Raw genomic sequence first — 12,400 nt, forward strand, 5'->3', positions numbered from 1 at the left:
TTTAGTGTCCCCTGGTCTCCCAGCTGTGTGCGTCACTCTTTAGTGTCCCCTGGTCTCCCAGCTGTGTGCCTCACTCTTTAGTGTCCCCTGGTCTCCCAGCTGTGTGCCTCACTCTTTAGTGTCCCCTGGTCTCCAGCTGTGCGCGTCACTCTTTAGTGTCCCCTGGTCTCCAGCTGTGCGCGTCACTCTTTAGTGTCCCCTGGTCTCCCAGCTGTGCGCCTCACTCTTTAGTGTCCCCTGGTCTCCAAGCTGTGTGCGTCACTCTTTAGTGTCCCCTGGTCTCCAGCTGTGTGCGTCACTCTTTAGTGTCCCCTGGTCTCCCAGCTGTGTGCGTCACTCTTTAGTGTCCCCTGGTCTCCCAGCTGTGCGCGTCACTCTTTAGTGTTCCCCGGTCTCCCAGCTGTGTGCGTCACTCTTTAGTGTCCCCCGGTCTCCCAGCTGTGTGCGTCACTCTTTAGTGTCCCCCGGTCTCCCAGCTGTGCGCGTCACTCTTTAGTGTCCCCCGGTCTCCCAGCTGTGTGCGTCACTGTTTAGTGTCCCCTGGTCTCCCAGCTGTGTGCGTCACTCTTTAGTGTCCCCTGGTCTCCAAGCTGTGCGCGTCACTCTTTAGTGTCCCCTGGTCTCCCAGATGTGTGCGTCACTCTTTAGTGTCCCCTGGTCTCCCAGCTGTGTGCGTCACTCTTTAGTGTCCCCTGGTCTCCAAGCTGTGCGCGTCACTCTTTAGTGTCCCCTGGTCTCCCAGCTGTGCGCGTCACTCTTTAGTGTCCCCCGGTCTCCCAGCTGTGCGCGTCACTCTTTAGTGTCCCCCGGTCTCCCAGCTGTGCGCGTCACTCTTTAGTGTCCCCTGGTCTCCCAGCTGTGCGCGTCACTCTTTAGTGTCCCCTGGTCTCCCAGCTCTGCGCGTCACTCTTTAGTGTCCCCTGGTCTCCCAGCTGTGTGCGTCACTCTTTAGTGTCCCCTGGTCTCCCAGATGTGTGCGTCACTCTTTAGTGTCCCCTGGTCTCCCAGCTGTGCGCGTCACTCTTTAGTGTCCCCTGGTCTCCCAGCTGTGCGCGTCACTCTTTAGTGTCCCCTGGTCTCCCAGCTGTGCGCGTCACTCTTTAGTGTCCCCTGGTCTCCCAGCTGTGTGCGTCACTCTTTAGTGTCCCCTGGTCTCCAAGCTGTGCGCGTCACTCTTTAGTGTCCCCTGGTCTCCCAGATGTGTGCGTCACTCTTTAGTGTCCCCTGGTCTCCCAGATGTGTGCGTCACTCTTTAGTGTCCCCTGGTCTCCGTCGGGTTTTGAGCTTCTTGCAGCGTTTTTCTTTTAACGGAAGTGTTTTAAGGCGTGGTCGCCCTCTGTACAAATGCATATTCAAAAGATGTTTATTAACTGATGTTAGATTTTTTAATATATTCTGCTTTGTGTATTGCAATCGATTATCAAAAAGCACTTTGGTCTTCCATCGTCTGTTTTCTCTCATTTTGCACAAAGCATCATCATCATCATCATCATCATCATCATCATCATCATCATCATCATCATCATCATCATCATCATCATATTCCTCGTTAATTAATATGTGTATTAATATTTGTTCAGTGTTAACTTGGCCGGCTGCTACTCTCATAGCGCACTCTGTTGGAAGCAGCTGATTTACACCCTGCAGCAAAGTTAGATTTAAAAAATGTTTTATTGGCAGCATTTCTTTTTGCATTAATCCGTGCTAATGTGTGACTGAGAAACAGATTGGGCCGTTTTTACAAATATTACCCATTTATTCGTGCTTGTTTTTGGTTGGAAATTAATCACTTTGCTCAACGTCCAATAGCTTCTGACCCCGTGTGGTGAATTAAAATGTCATGTTTTAATATAGCACTTTTTAAAATGTTTATTAAATCATTATTTTATAAAACTGTGCAGTTGTTTGACACCTAAAAACAGAAACATGTATGTGTATGTAAAACTCAATAAAGTATGGAAGCCCATAGGGGCGTAACTCCACGTCAACATTAGGATGTGGAGTCAAATGATGATGCAATAATCCAAATGGAAATTGAAGAAGATGTCAAATTCAGTTTATCTTTTTTATTTGTGAGACGTAAACATTGCCTGCATTAATGGAACATTACGTTTATTGCATTACATTTTTAAATATATTTGAATTAATATTTTTGAATACTGTCGAATGTGTAGCATGTACAACTTTGAACATTAAATGTCAAACCGTGTTTCCATTTTAATTTTCAATTTGATTGAGTTTTAACATTTTCATTCTGAAGTTTACATTATTGTTAAGTCCTTTATTAGTTTCCATAATAATGCTGAAGTACTTTCACTATGATGCTGATACTTTTCTACTTTTACTTGAGGAACATTTTGAATTTTTACTGTAACAGAGTATTCCTACACTCTGGTACTTCTACTTTTACTCAAGTACAAGATCTGAGTACTTCTACTTTTACTCAAGTACAAGATCTGAGTACTTCTACTTTTACTCAAGTACATGATCTGAGTACTTCTACTTTTACTCAAGAACAAGATCTGAGTACTTCTACTTTTACTCAAGTACAAGATCTGAGTACTTCTACTTTTACTCAAGTACATGATCTGAGTACTTCTACTTTTACTCAAGAACAAGATCTGAGTACTTCTACTTTTACTCAAGTACATGATCTGAGTACTTCTACTTTTACTCAAGTACAAGGTCTGAGTATTTCTACTTTTACTCAAGTACAAGATCTAAGTACTTCTACTTTTACTCAAGTACAAGATCTGAGTACTTCTACTTTTACTCAAGTACAAGATCTGAGTACTTTTACTCAAGTACAAGATCTGAGTACTTTTACTCAAGTACAAGATCTGAATACTTCTACTTTTACTCAAGTACAAGATCTGAATACTTCTACTTTTACTCAAGTACAAGATCTGAGTACTTCTACTTTTACTCAAGTACAAGATCTGAGTACTTCTACTTTTACTCAAGTACAAGATCTGAGTAGGCTACTTCTACTTGTAATCAAGTACAAGATCTAAGTACTTCTACTTTTACTCAAGTACAATATCTGAGTACTTATACTTTTACTCAAGTACAAGATCTGAGTGCTTCTACTTTTACTCAAGTACAAGATCTGAGTACAAGATCTGAGTACTTTTACTCAAGTACAAGATCTGAGTACTTTTACTCAAGTACAAGATCTGAATACTTCTACTTTTACTCAAGTACAAGATCTGAATACTTCTACTTTTACTCAAGTACAAGATCTAAGTACTTCTACTTTTACTCAAGTACAAGATCTGAGTACTTCTACTTTTACTCAAGTACAAGATCTGAGTAGGCTACTTCTACTTGTAATCAAGTACAAGATCTAAGTACTTCTACTTTTACTCAAGTACAATATCTGAGTACTTATACTTTTACTCAAGTACAAGATCTGAGTGCTTCTACTTTTACTCAAGTACAAGATCTGAGTAGGCTACTTCTACTTTTAATCAAGTACAAGATCTAAGTACTTATACTTTTACTCAAGTACAAGATCTGAGTGCTTCTACTTTTACTCAATCACTATACGCTGCTCTCTCTCGTCTCCTCTTCACTACTACACTTTTCGCGGCACACGTACTTACAGCCAATCAGCTCTCTGAATTATGAGATGACGTTTGGTGGGGTTGCCAGCACTTTGCCCCACTTGTGATAATTGTGTTGCCGCACACATTAGAGGCTTCTCAATACTCAAATTTCCCCTCCTCGACTCCCCTCCTCGACTCCCCTCCTCGAGACTTAGTCCCGCCCACAGGAGATGCGAGCGGAGGACCGAGGAGGGGAACCGAGGAGAGAGGAGGGGAAGCAGCAGACGTTTAAAGAAATGAGAACTCCTCTCCTCTGAGCGGTCATATTAAAGCGACGTCCGTTCATTATTACGTGGCAACAGCTGCATCAGCTGTCGAGTGTTTTGTCATATTTTATAATCTCTGTTAGATCAGCTGAACTTTGTTCCCCCACATATTTACCTTGAATTCATTGAGAGTGCGGTATAATGAGGCAATAACAGGCTACAGATGCGGACACACACACACAAATATATTTATATAAATATATGCAATTTAAAGTATGAGAGCACTCTCATAATAACGTAACACAATCAGAGACTGGATATATCCCCCCCCCCCCCTCTCTCTCTGGTCGCTGAAATGGGGAATTGAAATTACGGGCCAAAAGTTGTATTTGCAAGTATTAAAAGTAAGCAGAGGACACCAAACCAACTGAGACCTGTCTGTCCGCCGCATCTGCGCACACACTGTACCACACACACACCTACACACTGTACCACACACACACACACACACACACACACACACACACACACACACACACACACACACACACACACACACACACACACACACACACACACACACACACCTACACACTGTACCATACACACCTAAGCTCCTAAAGCATAATCAGGCTACAGCCGTTGTGTATTTTATTATGTGAAGCACTAAATGTTCTTAGAAAAATATGGACTCTTTGTTTGTATATATCTACTAAACTAAAGCAAATAAAGAGAGTAGGTCTGTTATACTGAGTGATATTTATTTTACACACTGCTCTGCTTTCTGCAGGACCTCACAGCTGTTCTCACTGTAAACATCGCGTTGCGATGAGAGCAGTTTCTAAAATAATATCCAGGGGATGAATGCAGAGCTGTCATTGGCTGAGATAAGTCCGGCCGTGTGTCACGCCTCCACCGTTCCCGGAAATGCATCCGCGGAGGAGCCGTGGAGGAACCATCAGTGTATCCTCGGTTATAGCTCCTCCAGAGAGCCTCCTCGACGCTCGATCCTCGGTCCTCGGTGTGCATTTAGAGAAATGAGACGTCCTTCAAAATGGCGCGCTGAAATTCATTTCCGGGTCACTACCGGAGGACCGAGGAGTCGAGGAGTCGAGGAGGGGAAATTTGAGTATTGAGAAGCCTCTATTGAATAGCAAAGGACTCTGAGCATGCGCAGTGTAGTTTTTACAGCACACTTTCATTTTGTGACAGCAGAGAGAGGGGCTTGACCCGCACCGCTCAACACGGCTCAACAGGCACACTGTGGACACTAATTACAAGAACGCAGACTAAAACTGCAATGTACAGACAAATCAGATGACTAAACATGATCTTAAAATATATTTTAAGATATATATGTTTTGCATATTTTTGGAATTATTATTTTAACTTTCTGCTGACACTGTGGGCTGTGCCCCTAATGACGAGTCACCACTGGATGGATAGAGATATAGATAGATAGATGGATAGAGAGATAGATGGATGGATGGATAGATAGAGAGAGAGAGAGAGAGATAGATAGATAGATAGATAGATAGATAGCAATATATATATAACATTCTGAATGGTTAAAATGTTCTTTAAAAAGGTCCAAAATACTGCAGGAAAATAGGCTTATAATATACTGTATATACATAAGATAGTATATAATGTACAGATTTGTATAGGTATGTAAGTATGTATGTATTTATTTACGGGGAGCGTGGTACAATAAAAACATATAAATAAAATAGAAATGTTTATCAAATACAAATGTGTTTTTGATTGCCTTCTTGTTTTAAAAAAAAGGAAAACAAATGCAAATTATTTCCGAAAAGTCAAATTAATGATATGCAAATGTTGCGTCACATTTAAAGCCTCTAAAGATGGCGTCATGCTGAAGTTCCTCTACCTGTGAGAGATCGCTCAGCAGTTCTATGTGCTGCGGATCTACATGGCCGGGATCTATGATGACGTAGAGGTGCAAACAGGAAGTAAAAGCAGCACGCTTCATGTTTCCTCCACACGTTTCGGCTGCTGTCGCCAGTGTTCCTCTTCATACATGCTGGTGAGTCCATCCACTGCCAACGCCAACATCTCACACATCACCATTAGCATGTACACCCGCCTCGCGACTGTGTCAGTGCCTGTTTCCCCTCGGGCTGTGCGGACATTAAAGGAGCAGCTAGCATGTTAGCATTAGCATGAATGATCCACCAAACTTCATTCAGAAAAATCACATTTTAATCTTTAGTAGCAGGAAAAACGGACAGAAAACAGAAGTATTAAAGGTTTACAGTTCGCTAGAGCTTTGATGTTATTTCGGCAGACTTTGGGGTCAATAGTTGCTTCTGCTTTACCGTCAAATCTTAACTTTTATCTGAGATATAATGTTATATATCATGTTTTTCTAGTTTAATTGTTTTGTAATTCTTGTACATTAAAATGATTTAAAGGGCAGTATGCAGAGGTGGGAGAAGTACTCAGATCTTGTACTTGAGTAAGTAGAAGTACTCAGATCTTGTACTTGAGTAAAAGTAGAAGTACTCAGATCTTGTACTTGAGTGAAAGTAGAAGTACTCAGATATTGTTCTTGAGTAAAAGTATAAGTACTCAGATCTTGTACTTGAGTAAAAGTATAAGTACTCAGATCTTGTACTTGAGTGAAAGTATAAGTACTCAGATCGTATTCTTGAGTAAAAGTAGAAGTACTCAGATATTGTACTTGAGTGAAAGTAGAAGTACTCAGATATTGTTCTTGAGTAAAAGTATAAGTACTCAGATCTTGTACTTGAGTAAAAGTATAAGTACTCAGATCTTGTACTTGAGTAAAAGTATAAGTACTCAGATCGTATTCTTGAGTAAAAGTAGAAGTACTCAGATATTGTACTTGAGAGAAAGTAGAAGTACTCAGATCTGGTACTTGATTAAAAGTAGAAGTACTCAGATCGTATTCTTGAGTAAAAGTAGAAGTACTCAGATATTGTACTTGAGTGAAAGTAGAAGTACTCAGATATTGTACTTGAGTCAAAGTAGAAGTACTCAGATGTTGTACTTGAGTGAAAGTAGAAGTACTCAGATATTGTACTTGAGTAAAAGTAGAAGTACCCAGAGTGTAGGAATACTTAACTTTTACTTACAGTAAAATACCTGCATTCAAAATGTTACTTAAATATAATCAAAGTACCAAAAGTACTAGTAGTCGTTGTGCAGATTGGTCCATTTCAGAATAATAAATGCAGGTATTTATTTTCTAACGGGTCACCGGGTTAAATACAGGCTACGAACAAACAAAAACCCAAACCGCTTTAAATCTACGCTTTTTTATCTCACAACAAACTAAGACCGTATTTAATTATGTCTTAATGTACATTATTTCATTTCATATTCTATTGACATGTATATAGACTTCTTGCACTACTTTGTATCTTGTTATATGCGTTGCTGGAGGCGCTCAGGCAGAGGAGTTTCTCCTCCGCAGCTCGTGTGCAGCCTCTGAATCGTGAAGATCGTTGTGTATCTGTCTACAGATTGAGTCGTAGAGGCTGCTGCCGTCTGAGCGTCTCCGAGATGGCGGAGCGGCTGAGCTTCAGGAACATCACGGCTCTGGCTCCGATGGTTCGGGTCGGCACGCTCCCCATGAGGCTGCTGGCGCTGGACTACGGAGCTGACGTGGTGTATTGTGAGGTGAGGACGGAGGCTCTGATTGGCTGGAGGGTTACCGAGTGCTGCGGGAACGAGTCCTAACACCCGGAAGTGAGTCCGGCAGCGCCAGGGGCGTCTTGCCGTCTTTCAGCTCGGAGCGCCCTGACCTCGAGCCGAGGGCGCCCAAACACATAAATAATTGGAGAGAAGATCGAGAGTTTTTATCGCTTGAAATGACGAAAAGGAAAAAGGACGTCCCTCTGTTGGAGGGCAGAGGAGTCTGGTGGGATTCTTTTCGCCGCCTGCAAAGCGTGTTCCTGTGACGGAAGGAGTGCTGCCGGCGAGCCTTGACGGGGTGGTGCTGGTGGAGCACGAGGAGCCGGCTCTTCTTAGTGAGCCGAATGATCCGACTCACTAAGAAGAGCCGGAATCCCCATCACTAACACGTAGAGAGAGAGAGTATCTATAAGGGACGGCTCAATTCAAAATGCAAGTCACGTGACCCGAGTGGCTGAACAGGACTGCAGAAGTCGTGGAGGCCGTCGTACGTCATTACGCCGAACACGTGAACACTCCTCTGAGGTAGTTTCTGTTCTGCTTGAAAGCCAGTCCCTGCCTCCTGCCAAGTGTTCAGAGAAACGCTTCAACTCGTTCCATCTAGAATCTGTGAGTTTAATCTGCATCTGAAGTCGGCGAGACGTTGAAGTCGGACTCGCCTGTAGCTCCTTTGTAGCATCACGTTAGCATGTAGCTTCTGGAGAATAGATTCATCATTCGAACATTATGAAAGTAGACGTGTGGAGATTATCCTGAACAAAGCGTTTATCAAACGGGTTCGTTTCCACAGACATTATTTTTTACAATATTCCAAAATCCCGTTGCTGAAGACTTTCCTTTTTCATAAAGCCTGTAGTTAAAGCTCTCCTATCATGCCGGTCTCCTTTTGATGTCTTCTCTACATCACCATGTGCCCCCCCCCCCGTGTGCCAGAGAATAAAACCCTCTCTCTTTTCCTCCCACATCTCTAAAGACGGGGGAATGGGAAAGTACACACTTCATAGACATGCTTTGTATATATCTGAGAGCTATAATATATGCCTTAAAGCAGCCCAACAGGAGCCCCTTAAAGCTGGGTAAGGCTACCCTGCATTTTCCTCCTGAGTCCTACATTTTATGGCATCTTCATTTATAGATTTTATTATTGTCTTCATCTCGTTTTATTTTCTTGTATTTCCGTTTCTTTCTCGTCTTTTTATTATTTTCTTGCTAAATAAAAAGTCATTATTTTCAGACACTAACTTGTTCTTTTGTAGAAAGTTGAGTTATTATTTTTCAAGGTAATTATTATAAGGTACTACGTAATTATCTTAACTATTTATATATATATTATCTGTAGAATACTAAGGTCTCGTTCAGCACCAGACCACGGTTTGTTTCATCGTTTCATTTCTCAGAAGGTTCGGTTTGCGTTCACACGGCAAAACTCAAACGGACTATAAACTTTAAACACAAGTCATGTGCTCGGAAATGCTGTTCACCCATTGGTCAGACATTAAGGTAAGACTTTTATGTAGTTGACGGAGCATTTTTACTTTACACGACACTGTTCAACTCGTCATCCTGCTTCACTCTTTCGCCAAAGATTTTGAAGACCTCCGCGTTCTCGTGACTCGTAAATACGACGCTTCCTATGTTTCGGTGCCGACTGCGTTCACACCAGAGATGAACCGCTCCAGAGTTCACGAGCAAGCGCTCCGAGACCACCTCTCTTACCTCATTCTAATTTACCATTTACCTCGCTCTAATAAAAAATGTAATGCATTATTAATTATTATTATTATTATTCACACCAACGCAACTCCGGTTCAAGCTCCGGAGCTTTTCAGGTTCAGAACCGGTTCTTCGGTTTAGCTCCGGCTCTTTTCACACCGCTCAGAGTCCGACTGGTGCTGCGTCATTGCGTCATCGTTTGCGTCATGACGTAACCGTTTGCGTGCCTGCTTCATAAAGCCAACCCGCGCGGAAACCCCTCACAGCGACAACAACAACAACAACAATGGCCGATTGTGCTCCAGCTTCCTCTGCACCTCTTCGGAAGACCAGATTCCCAGCAGGCAGCTGGTCTCTTCAGTGGACCACTGCTACTTGTTACGTTTCTCCATCGTTGTGTACAAGCTGGATAAAACGCGGGCTTGTTGTTGTTGTGCAGGAGTTGATCCCGCCCTGCCCCCGCCTCGACGTAAGCGTGACGTATGCGGTGCTTTTGCTCTAGCCGGACACTTTTTTGGTGCTTGAAAAGAACCGGATTCCGGAGCAGCTCCGCTGCCGTGTGAACAGGAAAACCCGGTGCTTTTCAAGCTCCGACCCGGCCCTGAAACAGCGTTGGTGTGAATGAGGTATTTTAGGCAGACCAGGCTCCGGTTGTTTAGTTCACTTCAGAGGCCTCGGGCTGCGTTCACACCGACCCAAACGAACCAAGCGGCTCAACGCACCAGGGTTCAATTCAACCGGACTAACGAGGCAGGTGTGAACGCGCCCACAGTCTTCATTTGAAATGATAAGTCTTTGTTTTAGTAATTATTTTTCTATTTTATTCTATCATTATTTGGTTAAACTCAGTTATTATTTTAAGTATGAGGAATAACGAGATATTTTAATTTATGTTAATATTTTTCTTACTTCGGCGAAAGCCTGCTTCCATACCCGTTTAGAGTTTTAAATGTTTTTAACTCTGTCGTCGGTTTCAGGAGTTAATCGACATCAAAATGGCCCAGTGCGAGAGGGTGGTGAACGGTGAGTCTCAAACCCTTTCATATGTAAACAAATACATTAAAAAAATCAATATACACACAAACAGAAATAACTTGCTTACCTCGATCAAAGTACAAAAGTATTGGCATCAAAATATACTTAAAGTATTAAATACGTATTCCTTTAGTTTTAACTTCTGGACTCTTTTACAACTTGAATTATTGTATTTGTTTACATGTTGTGAACCTGCTTCACTTTAGTAGTTGTTGTTGTTGTTGTTGTTTATATGATGAATACAAACTTTAACTTATTTTTATGGCGTGTTTTCTCAGAGGTGCTGCACACGGTGGATTTTGTCGCTCCAGATGAACGAGTGATGTTCAGGACGTGTGAGAAAGAGAAGGAGAGGGTCGTCTTCCAGATGGTGAGCGACAGAACACTTTAAAGAGTCCTCTATAAGAGTATATCAGTATGTAGTGTCTCTACTTTAAAGAGTCCTCTCCTGCTGATGTTCAGGTGTATATCAGTATGCCGTGTCTCTACTTTAAAGAGTCCTCTCCTGCTGATGTTCAGGTGTATATCAGTATGCCGTGTCTCTACTTTAAAGAGTCCTCTCCTGCTGATGTTCAGGTGTATATCAGTATGTAGTGTCTCTACTTTAAAGAGTCCTCTCCTGATGATGTTCAGGTGTATATCAGTATGTAGCGTCTCTACTTTAAAGAGTCCTCTCCTGCTGATGTTCAGGTGTATATCAGTATGTAGTGTCTCTACTTTAAAGAGTCCTCTCCTGCTGATGTTCAGGTGTATATCAGTATGTAGTGTCTCTACTTTAAAGAGTCCTCTCCTGCTGATGTTCAGGTGTATATCAGTATGTAGTGTCTCTACTTTAAAGAGTCCTCTCCTGCTGATGTTCAGGTGTATATCAGTATGTAGTGTCTCTACTTTAAAGAGTCCTCTCCTGCTGATGTTCAGGTGTATATCAGCATGTAGTGTCTCTACTTTAAAGAGTCCTCTCCTGCTGATGTTCAGGTGTATATCAGTATGCCGTGTCTCTACTTTAAAGAGTCCTCTCCTGCTGATGTTCAGGTGTATATCAGTATGTAGTGTCTCTACTTTAAAGAGTCCTCTCCTGCTGATGTTCAGGTGTATATCAGTATGTAGTGTCTCTACTTTAAAGAGTCCTCTCCTGCTGATGTTCAGCTGTATATCAGTATGTAGTGTCTCTACTTTAAAGAGTCCTCTCCTGATGATGTTCAGGTGTATATCAGTATGTAGTGTCTCTACTTTAAAGAGTCCTCTCCTGCTGATGTTCAGGTGTATATCAGTATGTAGTGTCTCTACTTTAAAGAGTCCTCTCCTGCTGATGTTCAGGTGTATATCAGTACGTAGTGTCTCTACTTTAAAGAGTCCTCTCCTGCTGGTGTTCAGGTGTATATCAGTATGTAGTGTCTCTACTTTAAAGAGTCCTCTCCTGCTGATGTTCAGGTGTATATCAGTATGTAGTGTCTCTACTTTAAAGAGTCCTCTCCTGCTGATGTTCAGGTGTATATCAGTATGTAGTGTCTCTACTTTAAAGAGTCCTCTCCTGCTGATGTTCAGGTGTATATCAGTATGTAGTGTCTCTACTTTAAAGAGTCCTCTCCTGCTGATGTTCCAATAGGAGCGCCAGTGTTACATAGTGATGTCACTATGTTCCTGAAGTCGTAGAGAAATAACGTTTCTTTTTTCAGGGAACTGCTGACCCGGACAGAGCGCTGATCGTTGCCAAACTTGTGTGAGTTCAAACTCCATATTTGACAGCTTGTGTTAACCCATCGTTCCATCGACTCTCATGGACTACTATATTTAAGGAATGTTGAGTGTGAGGAAGTTCATACTAAAAATAGTCGTTATTAATATTATTGAGATTTTAAGTCAAGATTTTCTAAAATTAATATTTTAGAAAGATGAGTCATTGTTTTTGAAAGTCACCATTTTAGGTAAACAAACAAAAACAAGCTAATTTAATAAATGATGAAGAATCAAAGTTGTTTGGTCGTGTCCAAAAAAGCCCTTTACTATTTTTCATGTATATTTAAAATAAATGATCAGATACTATTAAAAGAACTTATCTTAGCTGAGCATGACTTAACACATTTGCAAGTTAAATACTTTAAGTACACAGATACACACATTTAAAAAAAGAAGGGCATGATATTAACACGATTTGAA

The 12,400-nt window shown here is 41.8% G+C and overlaps 1 protein-coding gene across 1 annotated transcript; it reads left to right on the forward strand.

The window, feature by feature from the left end:
* Nucleotides 1–5,718: 5,718 nt before the first annotated feature.
* On the forward strand, nt 5,719–11,963 carry dus2 (dihydrouridine synthase 2; the record flags this gene model as incomplete). Its single annotated transcript, XM_034080027.2, has 5 exons — nt 5,719–5,861; nt 7,324–7,480; nt 10,186–10,231; nt 10,522–10,613; nt 11,920–11,963. Coding segments are annotated over exons 2-5 (299 nt in total), but the record flags the coding sequence as incomplete, so codon positions are not given.
* Nucleotides 11,964–12,400: the final 437 nt, after the last annotated feature.

The sequence above is a fragment of the Pseudochaenichthys georgianus genome, unplaced genomic scaffold (genome assembly GCF_902827115.2).
Source record: "Pseudochaenichthys georgianus unplaced genomic scaffold, fPseGeo1.2 scaffold_828_arrow_ctg1, whole genome shotgun sequence".
Classification (NCBI taxonomy): Eukaryota; Metazoa; Chordata; class Actinopteri; order Perciformes; family Channichthyidae; genus Pseudochaenichthys; species Pseudochaenichthys georgianus.